This window comes from Colius striatus, chromosome 5 (assembly GCF_028858725.1).
Source record: "Colius striatus isolate bColStr4 chromosome 5, bColStr4.1.hap1, whole genome shotgun sequence".
Classification (NCBI taxonomy): domain Eukaryota; kingdom Metazoa; phylum Chordata; class Aves; order Coliiformes; family Coliidae; genus Colius; species Colius striatus.
Window position 1 is genome coordinate 20,785,072 of NC_084763.1, and position 19,481 is coordinate 20,804,552.

General features: G+C 38.5%; 1 protein-coding gene across 3 annotated transcripts in view; it reads left to right on the top strand.

The window, feature by feature from the left end:
- The window catches only part of SATB1 (SATB homeobox 1), a 91,790-nt gene extending 72,987 nt beyond the window's left edge, over positions 1-18,803 (top strand). For all 3 annotated transcript variants that reach the window (XM_061996595.1, XM_061996592.1, XM_061996594.1), the window contains 2 exons: positions 14,494-14,697; positions 17,925-18,803. In XM_061996595.1, the coding sequence (XP_061852579.1) occupies positions 14,494-14,697; positions 17,925-18,401 (681 nt within the window). In that variant the 3' untranslated portion in view covers positions 18,402-18,803. The remainder of the gene's footprint in view (positions 1-14,493; positions 14,698-17,924) is intronic.
- The last annotated feature ends 678 nt before the right edge of the window (positions 18,804-19,481 follow it).

Here is a 19,481-nt window from a genome sequence, read left to right on the forward strand (position 1 = left end):
CAGCATGCTGTCATATAATAAGGTGTCTGATCCTTATTACCAGTTTGTTGATGCACAGACTCCTTCAAATTGACCATTGCAACACATGGTTTCCCCTGAAACTAGCTGTGATAATTAGCGTGGCTCTAATGAGACAGAATGTCACTGATCTTGTGCTGAACTGTCGAGTATCGACGCTACGGATGGGAACTGTCAAAGCTTGCCATCTGTGACAGAGCTTGGCATATTCCATTTGCAAGGTAGAGCATGCTCAATAGACTGTTTTTAAACAAATGGTCCATTTCTTGATTAGGGCTCTGTGTTCTGTTTCCGTGGAAGACTTTATATCATAGTTAAACTTTTTTTCTTCTCCCCCCCACTTTTTTTTTTTTTTCTGGGTTAAGCTTGTTAGGAAATGAAAACATTGCTAATTCTCAAACCAGTGCCTTCAATCTTCTGTTAGCTTTTTGGGGAGAGGTAGGGGAAAGAGCTGATCACATATTTATTCTTCTTCCTTCCCCCAGTTATCTAATGTGGTTCTAAGGCCAGCACTTCCACTAGGCTTTTGTCTGTTGGGTTTTAGAGGTTTTTTTGAAGCAACAAGGAATAGGGATGACACAGTTCTGAAGAACACAGGAACACAAATGCAAAAATGTAAAAGTCTGAGATGCCACGCAGCAGGACCAGGTGCTTTCACCTGGGACGAAGGGCGGTTGAATTGGTCAGGAGAGTGGGAACCCGGGCTCCCGAGACTGGCCCTGCAAAATGCCATGCAAAAAGTCCAGCGCTGCTTATCATTCCAAAATATGCTTTGTTGCTTTTTATTTCCTCCTTCTCTGGCAGACCACACAGGGCTTGTTCTGAAGAACATTTTCACTAATCTGATCAGGCAGCCAAATACGCCGGGAAAACTGCTTTAATGATCCCACTAATTACCTCAAGTCAATATGAACTGTATTATTAGACTGAGGGAAAATATTCCATTAGGTCTCCCCCTTGGGAGTTTCTCCGCTTTGTGATGTCACCGAAGCCTTCGCCCTCTCGCTTGTAATTAATTTTATTTACACACGCAGGCACGCACAAGGTCACACCTGCACAACCGGAGCTGGCCAGGGAGCTAGTGGCACTCAGGCTTAATCAGATCTGTCATAATTACCATTCTGCATGTTTCTGACACACGCTGTGAAATATTTCAATTTAACTGCCGCTACCAGCACAACCAGATGTAGTGTGAGTGTGGCTGCATTGGAAATATTATTCCTCAGGATAAACTCTCTCCTCCTCCTTTTTCCTCCCACCCCCTCTCCCTTTTACAGCTAATGTGGCACAGAAGCTGATGTATCCTGTAAATCTTGAATGCAGTGCTAGATTGATAACAGCAGATTAGACAGTTTAACCACAAACAGCTTGTTCATTTTTCACAAATGAAAACCACATGTGGTGTAACTAAAATTTCAGGCTCCCTTTCCCCCCACCCCCCCCCCTCTTTGGTTGTTGTTTCCTTTTGTGTGTGCATGTGTGTGTGCATGTGTTGAGGTCTGCCTTTCACTGTAAAGGAGTGAAATAAAAGAGTAAACATATTAGGAGGAAAGAGACACTGCTGTCTTTGGAGATTGTTTCTTCCTGACCTTTATTAAAAATCTTCCTTGCTTTGGCAAAGAAATCAGATATCGCATGAAGGTTTTGTCTCTCACTCTGAGACTTTCTAATCTCTGGGTTTTATGCCCACTTATTAAAGAAGTCATCCTACTGTGCTGTTTTTCAAAATAACATGCCAGCAAACACCTCGCTTTGAGAAGAGCTTCTAACCAAAAATGTAGTCTTCACTGCTGCCTAAATATAGCAGAAATAATTCTTTCCTGCCAAAGTTTTTCACCACCAATTTTATCTCTTTGCTAACTCTTCCCTCTACCTCTTCCTTTGGGGCAAAGAATAGTTTTAAAAGAAAGAATCCTCAAAGCATTTGGAATTTCGGCAAATGGAAAACTGATTTTCTTTTTTTTTTTTTTTTCAAGAACCAATCCAGTATTTCCTATGAAAACAGATTATGGCTAGCTTTTAGGAAGCTAAATGTTGTCTGTAAATTGTTTTCTTTTTTTTTTCTAAAACCATCTTTTCAGTTAAATTGTTCAGCTTGCCCTAATTAAACAGCCTTCAATACTTAGTAAGGGGCGCTTTTTTGACACTATCTACTCTTTAATAGATCACTATTGGCTACTTTTCCTACAGAGAGGAGAGAAATGCAATTTTGATAGAAAGTTTTAATTATAAGGTTCTAAAACAATACTTATAGCAATGAAAAAAAATGATGTTAGTGTGCAGAATGTAGCTGAGCAGGTTCCTCAAAAGTTATTGCAAGTATCATCAGGCAAGAGGAGGGGTGCAGTGCATCTGATAGAAATTCATCGAATCTAATCTGTAATAAGGCTTCCAAGGGAGGTTTAAAAAAGAAGTGGCTTTACTAGAAGATTGTTTTATCCATTGCTAGCGATTTGTGATGCAATGGCAGTATTGAAAATGCAGGAGACAGGGAGCTAAGATTCAGTGTTCAAAATCAGTCAGAAGAAAATGACCAGGATAGCTTTTGAAAGCCAATGAAAGCAGTTTGTAGCAGAAAATATGGCTACATAGAAGGCTTCTGAGACTGCTCCAGAGAGGGTTAAAGACTCATGCTCGTACCACCTGGCTGGCAGTTGCTGACTGCAGTATTAGTCCCCAAGAGCTGAGCCTGGAGGAGGTGGAGTAGCCATCAGTGTCCCTTGCTACACAGCAGTGCTGCCTCCAATATAGACTTGCTTGGGACCCCAAAGTGAGGGGAAATCTCATCCTGGAGGTGCAGCCATAGCCCTGGAGATGCTATGGCCACAGATATCACAAGAAATGAGTCTAAAGTAAAGCAAAGAGGAGGGCAGGAAGGGCTCGCATTGGAAGAGATAATGCTGAAATGAGCCATCAGGATTCTTGCAAGGGTCTGGAAATCTAGCTCTCGTTTCTTCATAAAACTATTCAAAAAATGTCGCACAGTCAGGAAGCACTGGGTTGCCAAAAGAAAAAAAAAACAACTATCACCCTCTCCCACCTCCTTTGAGTCTTTTATTTTGTTTTTCTTTCTTAAGTAGAAGTGGTTTGATTCCTGCACTCCATATATGTGAATCAGCTCCTCTCCAGGCAGCACCTGCTGTCTACCTGACAAGAGGTGCTGTTTCTAGCAGGATGAATTTTCATAATCTTTCTTCCGGCGTTCTGTATCCTCACCTTCTGTTTTGTTTTCCTCTTGCCACCTTCACTAATTCCTCTCATTATAGCTTTCCTCTTAGCCCTCCTTTGACTTTTTCTCGTCCAGTTACTCTTCTTTATACACCGTCACTATCCACTCTGTCTCCCTATGCCTCCTTTTCCTGTCCTGCTGCCATCCCCTGCATACCAGAGTCCCATCTCAGGTACATCCCCCTACATGTGTTCACCTTGCACAAATACCCCCTTATGTTTAGGGCAAAGCGTGGGCACTCCATGCCCTTGGGCTTTGCTGGGTGGTGGGGAGGTGCGAGCCGGTTGCTAGCACTGCTGGCTTCATGGGTGAAACATCATTCCTTTCCCTGCAAGGTAACACAGATTTAGCAGCGAAAAAAGCTGTGTTCTTGATTTCCCAGGTTGCTCATGACTACTGTGGGCACATCACTGATGTGGTCTATTGGTGTTTTAACAGGAAGAAATTAAAGCACTATTTAAAAAAAAAAAGGAACATTCTGAGCAAGCTGTACAGGAGTTAACAATGTACAGAACTGAAAACAAAGCTGTAGTGCCAGAGCTGAGGAGGAGGCTGAGGAGTTAGTGAGCTGAGCAGCGTGTGGTTCCCGGCAGTGGAGGAAGCAGGGTACCAAGTAAACAGCACAGAAAACAAAAGCGAGCTCAACCAGTAACTAAACAGGAAATGACAGGGTAAAATTCCTCCTGAAAACCCAGAACTGCTAAACACTTTTCTGCAAAGAAGAGAGGCAACTTATGCAAATACAGATCTACAGTAGCAGTCCCAGAAACATTTTTTTAAAGGAGTGACCAGTTCTAATTCAAGCGAAGGGTTGTTGGGCAAAGGAAGGACTAGGAAATAACAGATATCTCTTTCCTCCCTTGATGTTAAACTAGACATTTCAAAACACGCACCACCTGAAGGAATGTTGGAGGATTCCTGTGATCAGGGTGAGAAGGGAGACTGTTTTATTCCAGATAATTTTTTTATTTCATTGTTCCAAATAATTTCTCATTGTGTCTATTTTTTTATTTTCTTTAATCTCTCAAACTTCATATCTTTGGTTGCAAATTACTCCAGACTGTTGGCATATAAGGAATAGGTTAGGGCAAGCATGCACCTAGCTAAGGTTTTTTTTAAAAAAAAATCCAATTTGTAAATATTTATCTGATTCCAAATCTGCCAGATTTTGTCTGAAAACACATTGTTATTCAGTGGTCATCTCATTTTTATTCCTGTGCAGTGTCATGTTCTCTTACTTCAAGGTGGCATTTGAGAAGCATATGAAAGTAGTTTTCAGGATCTTTGTTAAAGATGGACTGAGTGGTCCTTAGCAGAATTCCCTGAGGTTTTGGACTGCAACTGAGCAAGATTTGCACACGTATCAGTTACATCTATGGGTGAGCTTAGGTGACTACGTATTTTGCTGAGCCTTGTGCTTAGCATCCTATAGTGTCTGTGGTATATGTAACATAAAGAGAAAGCTCTACAGATATGGGAACTTTCCTCTCTTTGTATAAAAATAGTTATTTAAAAAAAAAAAAACTATGAAGGGCTTAAATGAGATTCTTTTTATTTTTGCTTTGGGGCATCCAGTTTCCTTCACCTCTGAGAAATCATTTGGTACTCTGATTTAATATGAGGAGAGAGTCTAATTAAAGGGATTGATCCTTTTCACTTGGGGAACGGGGCAAAGGGATCAGGGCAGGAAGAAGCGTATGCTCCATGCAGCATCTGATTTAAGAGTAGAAGCTGCTGGTGAAACTGCTGCTTGGAAATATGGCTGGGGCTCAGCTTGGCTGGCACTTTTCTTGGCCAGTGAGGAACAGTCTAAGACTAAGCACTGCTCTCTGTAGGAGCTTTTCCTTTGTGGTTGTTCATATCACCATCCTGGCAGCAAACGACCTGAAAACACTCTAGTGTTGTTTCCCACCCAGAAGGGGGAAACTCAATCTCTTCGGCTTCCCTTTTAATTCAACTTTTCTATTCTTTTAAGTCTATGCCCTAAGCAGCCATGCTACAAGTAAGGGTACTGTAGCTTTCTAAGGTCTTCACTGCCTTTTGTTTTCCCATGGTTGAGATATATGCTGCTCCCTCTCATTTGCTGTGAGATGTCAGTCTTTCACAGGTGTAGATTGTTAAAGATTTTTAAAAACTACATTAAGGTACACAGGCATTCATTTTGTGAGAAAATCTGGAGGACAGTCAGGAAATAGTTTCTTTTCAGTTGCCTTAAGATTCATCTCACCTTTAACATTTTATCAGAGCATTAAGTGATCTTCACTCCAAAAGTCAGAGTCACGGGAGCCAGTTGAACTGCAAGGACAGGTTAAAAGAAATTTTCTCAGGATATTTAAGTGTCTAATTCAAATCTATAGGAAAACATTTAGTTAAACTGTAAAAAATGGGAGTGCATGTCTGAGAACAGATTTGAGCTGTGTATGTTTTGGAATGATGCTGCTTGTTGGAACATCTTGTCAGCTGATCTGAATTTACAACGAAGTCCAAATATCAATAAGCTTTTGATTCCTCAGTGTGGTAGATTTTCCCCTCATCCAAAATGAATTCTGGAAAGAAAAAAACAAAGGACAAGAAGACACATTTAAATTACTCCTTCTGGGAAATTACGTTTAAAATAAATAAGCAAACAAACCTAAAATCGTGATATACACACATATAAGTAGTTGTGGAAGTGACACTTTGGCCCTGTGGCCTTTTTACTGGAGCTCTTTCACTCAAAGCAAGTGTTAAATCTCTGTAAGCAGCATAATAATAAACATTTGCTGTTCACTTGAAAATTGATATTAGTACAAAGATTTTTAAAATTGCCAGGCTCTTTCTGTTAAAGATTCTTCCCTAACTAAACTGCAGATATAGCTGCCATACAAAAATTGATTGCATGTTTAAGACTAAATAAATATGGGCTATTAAGGGTCGTGGTTGGATTTAGGGTTCTATTTACTTTCAAGGGAAACATTGGTATTGCAGTGAAATCTGTACTTCTCTCTACTTAAATAAAAGATAAAGGGCCATATATTACCAGTCACCCTCTGTGAAACCCACTGACCCATTTTATATGCCTGTACTATAAAAAGTAATGTACCAGATTAAGACTGACTTATTTAATAATTAGCAGTTGTTTTTTCTTGTTTAGATTTTTTTTCTACTTTATTGTTAATTCCATTTTTGTCACGCACGTCTCATGGTTACAATGCCAATCGAATTGTGCGTGAAAGAGGAAGGATCTGGAGTAGAGGGAGGCAGAATAGAGCTTCACCCACTGGTTTTTGCATCTATTACTTCCCCCCCCCCCTCCCTTTTTATATATGAATGTAGTTGCTTTTTATGTAAGATATTCAAAAGCATACGCATTATGTTCTTGATTAGGACTTGTGCCTATCTGTCATTGCTAGGCAATTGAAGGCAATACTGTAAAAAAGATACTTCTGTCTAAACATGGGAAAGGAAAGGTGGAGGAGGCTGAGAGCAGAGAAACCTAGCATTGGGAGAAGCCCTTCATTTAGATGATTCAATTCCCTCTGTACTCAATTGAAAAATAATGATATGTATGTTTTCAGTCACTTCTAGCATTACGGGTTAGGTTTTTTTTCTTTCCATGAGCTGGCTGTATGTCTCAAGTACTCATACACGGGGAACATACTCACCAGTTTTGATACAGACTCAGACTTTAATCTGACAAGGTTTTTGGTAGCACTGGCTTTTAGCCATTCACTGTGGCTCTACATATAAAAGACCTAATATAACAAACAAGACTGAGAGCAGGGCCACAGCTCCCCATCATTTTGTTTCTTTACTCATTTGCTGCTTGTCATTGAATTTTAGAGATTGCTTTAGCAAGTTTCCTTTTCCTATTTATTTTTTTGGATGTTTAAAAATGCTGCAGCTAGAGAGAGAAAAGGTAGAGAGGTTAAGAATCATTTTCCCCTAAAATATCAGCAAAAAAAGTGGGGAAATACTGTCAGTACTGCTGCTAGATGTTTACTCTTTTGTTTTCCACAGCCCAGAGAAGAGGTGGAGGTAACATCCAGATAGATGGTGCAGATGAATAATAGTTTGGATAAGAAATTTAAGGAAATGGCATAATCTGTTTCAGTATCCTACAAAGGAAATTTTTCTTGCTAGTGAAGTTTACCTTTCTTCTGAAAGGCCCTATGAGTTTGTGGGGTTTTCAGTTTGTTTGTTTTGCCAAAACTCATCTATTATGATGGCAGATACAGATTTACTTAAAATTCACATCTAGCTTCCTCTTTCAATGTTCTAGCAATGAAAGACAGTAAAATAGATAAACCATAACTATCTGGAGATAAAGGACAGCTTCAGTTTTCAAACTTTCTCTGATTTAGGAGAATGCTTAAAGGCAAAGCCTGAAAGTTAAGGCTGATTAGTGTAAATAATACAGTAAGCCAACCATCTTTCTGGGGATATTTATTATCACTTTAGGCCACATCTCAGGAAGAGGCGTTTGTATTCTGGTATCTCAACTCATCTTCTGGAACAAGCTGAAAAACAGCTTTTGCTTCTTGAATTAAAGATACACAGTTTTGTGAGAAAGGTATCCCAAAGTATTTCAGCATCCACAGAAGTTTTTAAAGTTACTCCAAAGTAACTCACAAAGAAGTCAGTGCTTAAAACTAGTTGCAAATGTAAGTGAAAGTGAAAAGATTTCCAGTGACAAATGTGTTGGTCAGTATCAAAACCTTCTAAGTATGTAGGCAATTAGTTTTCTTAAAATTTTATAAAAATTTCTGGTAGCCTTTGTTTCCATAGTCTTAAGTTCTTCTGTGAAGCATTTGAATCTATTCAGCTTTGCATAGGAGATAACCAGGACAATTTATTTATTTTAGGAAACCTGCAGCGAAATTAAATTTTCCAGCAGTCAGGGAATTCCAGAAGAACATTTAAGGCTGAAAAGGACCATTCTAGGCTTGTCCTCGTGTCTGAATCCACAGATACTTCATCCAGAAAGTCAGATTTAAGTACCTTGGCCTGAAACTGAATTTTGAATTAAATGCTCTGTTTTTACTTACCCTATGGTGGGTGTTCCTGCTGTGATTTCCAGATAATACAAATGTAACGCAAACAACACTTCCAGATCAATTAAAGCACTGTCCATTGTTACTTATTTGTTGTATTTGTTTGTGCTGAAGTGACATTGTTTATTTTGCTTCTCAATGCCATATGCATGAGCTTACTGATTCAGAACTCCCTGAATTTTCAGTCCCTTTGAATGCTGTGAGAAATCTCAGTTGAATGGTTTAATGCATTTTCCAATCAATGCGTAGGGGAAATTTGGCCTTATCAATTTAAATGCTGGAGATCCTTTCATTGCATTATGGAAGAACCTTCTCTAAGCAGAGATTATTCTTAAGAACTTCATAACATTTAAAGGTTAATATGTTAGGTAAAGAACAATATCTTAAGACAAACATTTTTATTACAGGACATGAAGGGATAGTTCTGATTAAATTACATGATTATTTGAATGGGAAAGAAGACAAAGTGCATCATTTCTTGCCCTCAACTTTAATGCCTTTAATCAAATAATGACCTTCTGGAAATAGTTAATTTTAAGCATTTGGAAAGATCAATACCACTTTGCTACCAAAAAATGGCCCAGATGATGAAATTTGATGTATTTAAAGTACCATTTCACCCTTTTAACCTAGTAAATAATTTAAAATCCTTTCAGTACTCCTTTGCTACAATTATGTATCTCGTTCAAAGTATTATGACTTTTCCAAAAGCAACCTTTCTGTTCAATGAGCAGTTTACAAGTTTAATACGTAAGACTATATGCACATACTGAAGTGGTGGTGTTGGCCTTTTTTCTTCTCTTCTATACATGAATTCTGTTTTGAAAAGAAATGGAAATATCTATGATGAATGCAGCCATTTGGAACAAAAATGAGATTTGTAAAGCAAGTTGGATGGCTTTTGAAGGGGGAAAAGTCAATATTTAAAGTTTAGTCCATGAACTCTTTTCCTTTCTTTTTTCTATAAGCTTTTCTGTTAAAGGTGAAGGATTTGGGTTGCTCAGACAATTAAAAGCCCATTTTACCAAGTGTAATTTCATATCTGTGTTCTATAAACCGGAGTGCCTTCAGCGTTGTAAATAAAAAAAATTGCCCTCTATTAGCATGTTTGTGGGCAGATTAAAAACAGTCTTCATTAGCATAAGTAACACTTACAGATTCTTTTAAAAGTAGAAAATTATTTACTGAATGATAAATTGCTAGCTTTATAGTTAGTTGCTGAATATGTGCTCATTCAAAATGCCTACTTTAGTCTACAATACTCATTTTTTTTGAGTTAGAAGTACTGTTTAATGGATTATGTACTTAGTCTTTGTTCACAGTAGATGCTGAAATGCAATTCACACTTTCTGCTAAAATGTTTGCATCAAATACCTTCCTATTTAGACTGATTTCTTTTAAACCCATATATTTTTATTATACTGTATACCTCAGAGAATGATAGAAAATAATCTTAGATATACTATACCAAAGAAAAACTGTTCAAATCCTAGCATTGATACTCTAAAATGTTTTCCCTTCTGAGATTTAAATTACAGCTTCTATAAAAAATGTTGGAGTCTTTGTTAGTTATTCTGTAAGAAATATTCATCACTGGCAAATTATTATCACTGTGACAAATGCACTAAACAAGAGTTTAGTTGCTCCATGTCCAAACCTTTTCTTTCCAAACTAGATGTGTGTGTTTGTTGCTGATTTGGAAAGCTTTGCCCAGAGAACATCTTTCATGATTGTAATGCTATCCTCTTTGATCTAGTTAGGGTTGACATTTACACCTTAAGAGCTGATTTCAATTTCTTTTTTCTTTTAATAAAAAGGATACAAAAATACAAGAATAGTTTATTAGACACTCTATGTAAAAGAACAGAAGATTCTATTCAAATGCAGCACAGGTCAGACTGAATAAAATAGCATTTGGATACATAGAAAAATTCATAGATGCTTTCTTTAAAATAAGCATGCTCATGGGTCTTGCAGAGTCTAATGTTTGGCAGTTATCCGCTTTGCGCTTTTCCTGCAATAGTTTGGCAGTTCAGATTTCACAGGTTTTTTTCCCTCCGATGTCTTATGTTTCTTTACTAAATCCCTATCAGAAAACCAGACAGAAGACTCTTATTTATTTTAAATATCTTAGGTTTAGCATCTTTTTTTTTTCACCATTTTCTTGCTTACTGTAGCAAGACCTTTGCAGATGGTACTTGGTTACTTGAAAGTGCATAACAGTATTTTCTTTGTAGCAGATGGATTTAAGACTTTTAGTTCCCAATAAATGTAGGTTTACAATACATAACTTTACAGGATTTGTGTTGTATATAACAGGTTTGAACATATTATCTCAGAATTCATCTGCATGGCATTTTCAGCTTATCCAGGGCCCATGCCAGTATTTTAAGTAATAGGGAGAGCATAGTGATTGATAGCAGCTAAAGGCGTGATTTTGAATAGAAACAAAGGTTTTAGAACAGAAGGTGTCAAATTAAACTTTGTCAGTTTGAAAAGTAGTAACATCCTGAAAGTTCTCCAAACATATTTACATGTGGCTAATGTTTATATTTTGCTTTGTACTCTCTTTATATTCAGCGTAATGTTGCCTGGCAAATTTACTCTGTTTTACAATCAAGGTTGTTCCCAATGTCATTGCAGAGTTTTGGGGAGTTTGCCTTGCAGCATAGCTATATTAGCTTAATTATTTTAGGACTGTTTTTTTAATGATGTACTATATATGCTATAGAAGCCAGTTGTGACCTGGGTTATAAATATTTCTTTATTATTTTTTGCTCCTTTCTGCTTCCTGGAAGACTATAAAGACAAAAGAAAACAAATGGCCCAAACCCTTCTTCAGAATAAATTGTTTGAAGTAGACAGAAATTGCTCTAGACTTAAGTAAGAAGAGAAAAACCAGCCTTGTTATTTTGACTTGTAGATTCAACTGCATAGACTACAGACGTTCATACTTCTTTATATCAAGCAGAACCTAAATGTAAAAATCTTACAGAACTTAAAATTCATCATTACAAAGTGTGTCTGATTACTTCTCCTAAAGCTTACATTTCACACGTTCTCATTTAGCTGACTTTTATGAATTAGGTTTATGTCATATACAGAATTTTGAACCTGAAATTTAATGAAATACTTTGGGGTTTGTAGCATATTATTATAAAGATGCTACATAAATATTCTTATAAATATGTCTCTTAACAAAGTAATCCCTCTACAGCCTCTGTTACTGCCTATTCACTGTCTCTTCTGAGAATATTTGTGAGATCAACTTTCATAAATATTTTCAGAAATAAACCACAAACACTGAAAATTTCTTTCTGTCCTTGTAATTTTAGATTTCAGTTTGTTGTTTCCATATTGCCTTTCATATATTTCATTGGAGTATGTCTACTTCTTTAAAATAGTGATGAACTCAGTGGAAGAGAGGCATTTTGGTAGAATAGCAGTCTATTCTGTGTGCTGTGTCAGAAGCATCTGATCTCAGTATCAGAATCGCTGCTTCCCCGAAAGGCTAGCAGAGACAGGCTTCAGGTTACAATCATCAAATCATTTTTAGATAAAGAATCAGAAGTTCAATCAAAAGTTGATTGAAAAATACTGGAAATATAATGTTAGCCATCAGTAACTAATAAAAATAAGTTCTGATCTACTAAATATAAACCCAGAAATAACATTAAGGGGAGAAGGAATTTTTTAGTTAACAAACCCTGTTGCTGCAAAATATATTTAACCAGAGTAAAATGTGATTGCTTAGGAATTATTTTTACTAATGGACATTTAAAAACAGTTTCTACTGTCCTTTTTAAAAAATAAAATCTTATGATTGACGTGGCCACCAGACAAAGCACTTGCGGCTTCTAAATGCATGGTGCAATTTCTTTTCCAGTCTGTCTGTGTACTGTAGAGAGGTGTGTTGAGAGGGTACAGGTTGTCTTGTCTTTTATTCACTTTCACCGAACTGCTGTGATAGTCAGCTTTGGTCTGTGTTTCACCACCATTAGGAAGAGGACCAAGAGTTTCAGTGTGAAGGAGTGCAGACTCCAGAAAACCGGAGGACAATTTTTATGCTTCAAGGCAGGCTGGTTGTTGGGGTTTTTTTGTTTGTAATTAAAAATTTTATAACTGCATTTCAATTCTTCATCGTCTTCTCCACCCCTAACAAACCACCTTTTGATTGCACTTCTTTTAACTCACTGCAGAAAACTAATATTGCGTATTGAGCATAATGCAGCAGGTATCCTTGTGGAAGTAAGGTGGGCAGAGAAACATAAGCAACGTTTTGGTTTTATGAGGGGCAAAGAGAGTTCATATGTTAACCTGCTAAGAAGTCCCAGGGTGCCTTATGAATGGGATGGAGAATCCACAGACCCTTGCTGCTGTTTTTAAAATATGCCATAGGATTCCAATTGGGACAGGCTGTATGTTATGTGCTCAATATGAAGACAGTTGGCCACATATCACAGTCAGCTTGGTAGATCCTGATTCAATACCCAGCATCCACCCTTAGTACATGGTGAAGGAGTGGGATGTCCTCCATCCCCAGGGTGCAGGAAGGCCCGTCTGCTGCTGTTGCTAATCTCCTCCCTCTCCTCTGCCTCCTTAGTACATCTAATGAGCACCTGGCAGATTTTAGCCCTGTCTAAATTTTTGCTTCCTCAGGTCTGCTGCCACTGTCTCTCTAATATTTGTCATTTTGATTATTTCTGTTTCTCAGGGGCATTTTCTCCTGTGTCATTTGTTCAGTTTTCCACTTATATCTGGGAGAATATACTTCAAATTTTTATACATACTGCACTAAATATTTTCGTAGATAATATGAATACATTAAGGTTTTTTTTTTTACTTTCACCTCCTCCTATAGTGCCAATATTGTTACACCACATTTATTAAATTTTAGCTAAAGATACAAATGTTTCAAGAAAAGATGTGTCTATATTGTATCTATGTATCTGTTGTATCTAGTAGTAAATTAGTCTGCATAAACCACTTTTCAGCTACCAGTACATATAAAAAGGATCTAAAAGCTTCTATACATTTATATTATCTATTGATTCCATAAAATGTCACATAATCTTTCCTATGACATTAAGAAATAAACTTGCATGGACCTAGTTTTGAAAACAGATCCTTGGAGCTAAAAGAAAATTGTGCATGTCTTATACATGTCATATTTTGTTTGTAAATTTTAACATACAAAAAAATTGCTGCTGATGCACACTGTGCTAGCTAGAGCGTTTGCACTCTTCTTTTAAAACTACCAATGCATGATTAACAAAAAATCCTCAATTAAATTTTAAGACAACATATGAAAACAGTTCTTAAATTTTCAAGATGAACTTGTATGTCTCTTTTAGAAGCAAATTATCAACCATTGCGGTTCTTGAAGGGAATTCTACAGCCAACTTTGTAGTATGTATCCCCAAACAAAGTAAAATTAGAGTAGGCAACTTGCTGTCCTGCAATGTGGAAATGGTATAAAGGGTGTATTAGAAGCATGAGCGTATCTTTCCTTCCACCCCAACCAAGTCCTAATAGTGTGTGTAACACAGAGAGAAAAATGCGGAAGCAGATAATCATCTGTCACTTGAAATAAGTTCACCTGCAGAGGCATCTCTACTTGTAGCAGATAAGAAGGTGTTACTTGACTGCATCTAGTCAAAGGATTCCTGTCTTTTGAAAAGACATTAAGGAGCCCCTCTACCACCACAATTGACTTTAGGCAGGCCTGCAGTCAAGGCAGATATTTGAAGTACTTTCTTGTTTTGAGTTGTACCACCTGGATTTTTAGAATTGCTAAGCAGACAATCTACCGTCTCCTGAAACATGATGTAACCTTGCATAAAAGAAAACAGGCAGCAGAGAGAATATACTGGCATCAGTGAAACCCGTGTCCTGCGGAGGAGAGTGCATAAGGAATTCTACCTTCATCAACTGACTCGTTTCTCAGCAAGCAACCAACAGTGCTGTGCTCCAACGGGACCAGGGGGAAGGTGCTTTCCAAAATGCTGGTGGTTGGGAAGGGTCTGTGAAATAGTGCAGTAAACTCTCAGTGTATCGGTGTTTGCTTTGAGCCCAGTCTGTAAAGTGAAAGCCCTTTCTTACCAGGGAGAGAGCATGGGAGAATGCAGCACCTATAAAGTACACATTTTGCCCTCGTTTTGCCCCTCCTGAAGTGAGGAAACAAACTAATGTTTTACTGGTGTTGTCTTCAAGGGGTGGCTCTGTGAACTGTTACGTTGGAAAGAAGATCCTTCACCAGAGAACAGGACCCTCTGGGAGAATCTCTCCATGATCCGAAGGTTCCTCAGTCTTCCTCAGCCTGAACGTGATGCCATTTATGAACAAGAAAGCAATGCAGTTCATCACCATGGTGACAGGCCTTCCCACATTATCCATGTGCCAGCAGAACAGATTCAGGTTAGTTTACCTTGGCCAATCCCTCAGAGCGCTAAGTAAATAAAGCTTTAAACGGAGCAAAGGAAATTAGTGTTTCTTTCCTCCCGGCCAGGCTAAATGCAGGTCTCTGGGTACGAGATAAGAACACGCTGCCGTCCGCCACCACAGTTCAAAGGAGAGCGTGCGACCACCCACGGGTTTTGTTTTGATTTGGTGTTTTTTTGCAATTGTGCATGGATGCAGTGTCCCAGAGGCACTGTGTGCTGGGCAGGGCAAGCCTCTGTGCTGTCTGCCCCTGGCTAGGCAGGCGTCAGGACCAGAAGGCAGAGATGTTTGGCACCCGTTGTCAAATGCCTTACCAGCAAAACGGGAAGACCTTGTTGTGCTACTGTCTAAAAGCTGAGCTTGAACCCTCAACAGCAACTGGTCACCCAGGGTAGGAGTGAATGGAAGGGGATTCCTCATCCCACTTTAACCCCAGTCAAGGCTGGGGTGAGTCAATGTTTGTTTGTTTTTCCTTCAGAGCCCCTCTCCCACCACCCTTGGGAAAGGAGAGCATAGAGGCGCTTTCTTACCAGGCCTGCTGACCGCTGGACCTTGGCTGGGTGCTGCTCCGCAGGTGAGCTGGCACGAGGGCACCATGCAGGGAGAGAGAGGAGGGGATGCAGGACCCACATGGAGCCTGAAGCAGCCACACTCTGCTCTGGGGCGGCCGTGGTGGTACCCCTCCTTCACAGGCTGCATCCACTCTTTGCTCACATGGGCACCATGATCCAGGAACATGGCTGACTGTTCTGCTCCACATTGTAGCTCAGGTTGCCAGTGCAGACTGCTGTCTCTCTGAGCTAGGGACTCTTTAATCTCTTCTCACAAAAGACCTAAGTAGAGCCTTTTAACTGCTCCCTCTTAAAGGGCAGATACTGCCCTGTGCTTTCCCAATCTCAGCTGAGACCCAACATATCATTTGTATTACCTATACAAAAAAAATATTTACAGAGCTAGGAAGGATAGAGTTATCTCACAGCCAGAAACAACACAAGTGTATATTAAAGATAAAGCAAACTGAATAAGACAATCCCTTAGGATATCAAGTACTAAAATAATTGTGAAAGCCTGGAAACTTGCTGTTTGATTTAGCAAAAAAGAGAGAGAAAGATCTATATTAAGTAATAAAACAGCACTTGTTTGAAAATGTACATTGTTTTTAATAAAATCGCTTCTTAAGGGGATAAAAGGAGAAGCTTATGCACAGTATAAACATTCAACCACTATGCCACTTACTTAGATTTTCTTGCCTTGTTGATAAAAGTTGTGTGTTTGATCTTGCAAATATTATTCACATAAGCAGTTGCATTGTAATCTCTTAATATGGCTGGTGAGAGTAAGGATTGAGAGACTGGGCCCGAGTTTTGCCTCTGCTCTTCCACATACTAATTGTTGTAGATACATAAATATGTAGCTAAGACACAGGTTTTCAAACTGTATGTGCAAAGCCTTGAGTCTTGTAAGAATTTAGTGTGCTGGGAGTAGTCTGGAATCTCTTTGGGACTGAATCCTTGAATGGGACTGCTCACAGACCATAAACAATGAAGGGATGTGAATAGGGAGCCCTAATTCCACTAGCCAGTTTGTGATTTGTGTCAGATCTTAGAATAAGAAGGTCACTTAAAGCAATGGCTTAAGACCTATACAAAGTCTCCACAAGCACGAGTGGCACTGCTAAGTGGACAGAATTATAATTCCTCCAGTGTTCACACTAGTCATACACTATTTTGTGCTTCTTAGGGTCTGTGAGTCAGCTGCAAGTGGAAGCTTGGAAACCACTACTGACACACAGAAAATTGGCGAGGGGAGACTTGCAAAGGGAAATGAAATGTAGTGATAGCAACTGCTTGTTTTGCTGCTGTTGTTTTTCAGTAATAACTGGTGGTTTGTACCATATGACAAGAAATTTGCTGATCCAAAATATCTTTCTAACCAGTGCTTCCTGTGCTGTGAAGCTAAAGAATTGTCAACAAAAACAGTAGCCGATAAATTTACTTTTGATTTTAAACATGATCTTATAGTGTACTGAACTTCAGTGGCAGATGAGAAAAACATTTCCGTCCCTAGGACTTAGTGCCTCACCTTTTAAGAATGCTTCTGAATCCATGCTTGCAAAACTTCATTTTAAGTTCTTGTTAATTATTTACATCATGATTTGCTTTATCTTATTCTTCTGATGTGCATAGTGGCTTATTTTTATTGCCTGACTTTTGGAATGCAGCATGTTCCCTTCTAATAATAATAGTGCAACTTATTTAGAGCTTTATATCTCAGTGCTTTATAAATATTAACTAAATAATCCCCAGCACAAATGGAGAAATGGGTAAATGCATTTGTTCTCTGTTTATACATTAGGATACTTGAACACAGACATGAGAGACCCTCTCTGAGACCACAGGCAAGAGAGGTCAGAGCCCAAAGGGAAAATATTCAGGTCTCCTAACTGCAGGTCTCCTTGTCCTTGCCAATGCTGGATATGACAATGTGACGTTAGGCGCTTACAACTAACGCATTCTGTCATAACGTTTGCAAGTTTGACGAGGCTTCAGTGCATGCTAATGTCAGATCAACAGTGAGATATTTCTGCACATAGCTAAAATGCTCTCCTTCTCCCTCATCCCCCCAGTCCCGTAGGCTAGCTATTGCTAGAGATTTGCAGCCCTTGCTTTTGGGCAGCAGCTGCTGCTGCTGGCAGAGCTCCTGTGCGTTTGCCCTCATCTGGCACTTTTCTCACTTTGCCCTTGCTACAGTTCTGGCTAAGCTGGTCAAGTTAATCCTGTACTATGTCACCTACTTAGCATTTTGTCTTGTCTGCACTTGACTCATGGAGCATGTTCGTTACAATTTCTCAGCTAAACCACACCAATGTCATGTCACCAGTGCTTTCTGTCAGACAAAGCCGGAATGTTCCTTCCACTTCTCCGTCTTATCCCACTGTCCCTTTATCCCCCGTCTGCTCACACACATACAGATACATGTAAGGTATGCACAGAGTTACTAAGTCATGTTTTCATTCTGCTTCAGCAATAATAGGCCCTTTTTTCCCCCATTTTTCTTTCTTTTTTTTTTCTTCCCCTTTTTGTTCTTTAAACTTCCTAAGTCTTTGTTTATAGCTTTGCAATTTCTACCCCCCGGATTTTCGTGGTAACACAAAATATGAGCAGGAATACATGTAAAAAAAACTGCTGTGCTTTGTCTTGCAGCAGCAGCAGCAGCAGCAGCAACAACAGCAACAGCAGCAGCAACCAGGTCCCAGACTACCCCCAAGGCAACCAACAGTAGCATCACCAGCTGAATCTGAGGATGAAAATCGTCAGAAACCGCGACCGCGAACAAAGATTTCTGTTGAAGCCCTCGGGATCCTACAGAGTTTCATCCAAGATGTAGGCCTGTATCCAGATGAAGAAGCAATCCAGACTCTCTCCGCTCAGCTTGACCTGCCCAAGTACACCATTATCAAGTTCTTTCAGAACCAGCGATATTATCTCAAGCACCATGGGAAGCTGAAGGACAATTCTGGTTTGGAGGTGGATGTTGCAGAGTACAAGGAAGAAGAGTTGCTCAAGGATTTAGAAGACAGCATCCAAGATAAAAATGCAAACACGCTTTTTTCAGTTAAACTAGAAGAAGAGTTATCAGTAGAAGGGAACACAGAGATTAATGCTGAATTGAAAGACTGATCTAAAAGTATTATTTTCTTTCAACAGTGCCACTGGTATTTACTAATGAAATGAAAATTCCATCTTGTGTTCTGTCAAAAACCTTTATTATTCATTGTTTGGCCAATGAATCTTCCAAAACTTGCACAAAAGCTGAAAAAAAAAAAGGAGAATGCAGACTGCACTAGATGTTTTACTCTGTTTTACAAACTGCTTCGCAGCAACAGATGAAGCGTTGAGGATTGTTTGATATTAATTTGTGTTCACAGGATACACTGCGAGTGTACCCAATAAGCATGATACCAGTGATTTTGATTCTGGAGCCTTCAGACAAGCATTACAACTTTTGTGATTTACTGTTTTTTGTTTCTGTTTTGTTCTTGTTTTTAATTATTACTGTAGCACTCCACACTTGATCTTTGGAAACTCACATTTATTTAAAAAAATAAAATAAAAAGAGTTTGTTACTCTTGTTCTATTGTATGTTACAAAAGAACTATAGACTGTGGAATGCAGTTTAAAGATAACATATGCCAACAAATGCCTTGTATTATATGGCACTGCCGTAATTCAGATTTGTTTTCTTTTGGAAATAAAGGTCACTGTATTTTTTTTTTCCATTTTCATTGTTACATGGTTTTAAAGAAAAAGAAAATGTGAAACACAATTTAGTCCTCATTATTTATTTGTAGATCCTGCAGCATCATGTTGTAATTAATTTTTTTGGAAGTTTCCGTTAAATGTAATATTGCTTCTCTTGTTATCATACTGATTTTTTTTTTTCTATTTATAAATGTATTTTGATGGGCAGTAAAACAAAGTGTCTTAAAAGTTTTAAATAGAGAAAATGTGCTTTACACAGTTGCCTATAAAAAGTGCTCTATGTTATCCAAGCAATTCATACTATAAGCTTCACTCTTATTGTTGTATGCAATTTTTACTATCATGCAAATAAGCTTAGGTAAATAAAACTAATAGATCACCTTAGAAACTTATGCAATTAATGTGAAAATAATTGATGTTTGCAATGTGTCTTCCTTTGGTTTACAATCAATTTTAAAGCTACAGCTGTATAAATTTTCTGTATAAAGGTGTATTTCT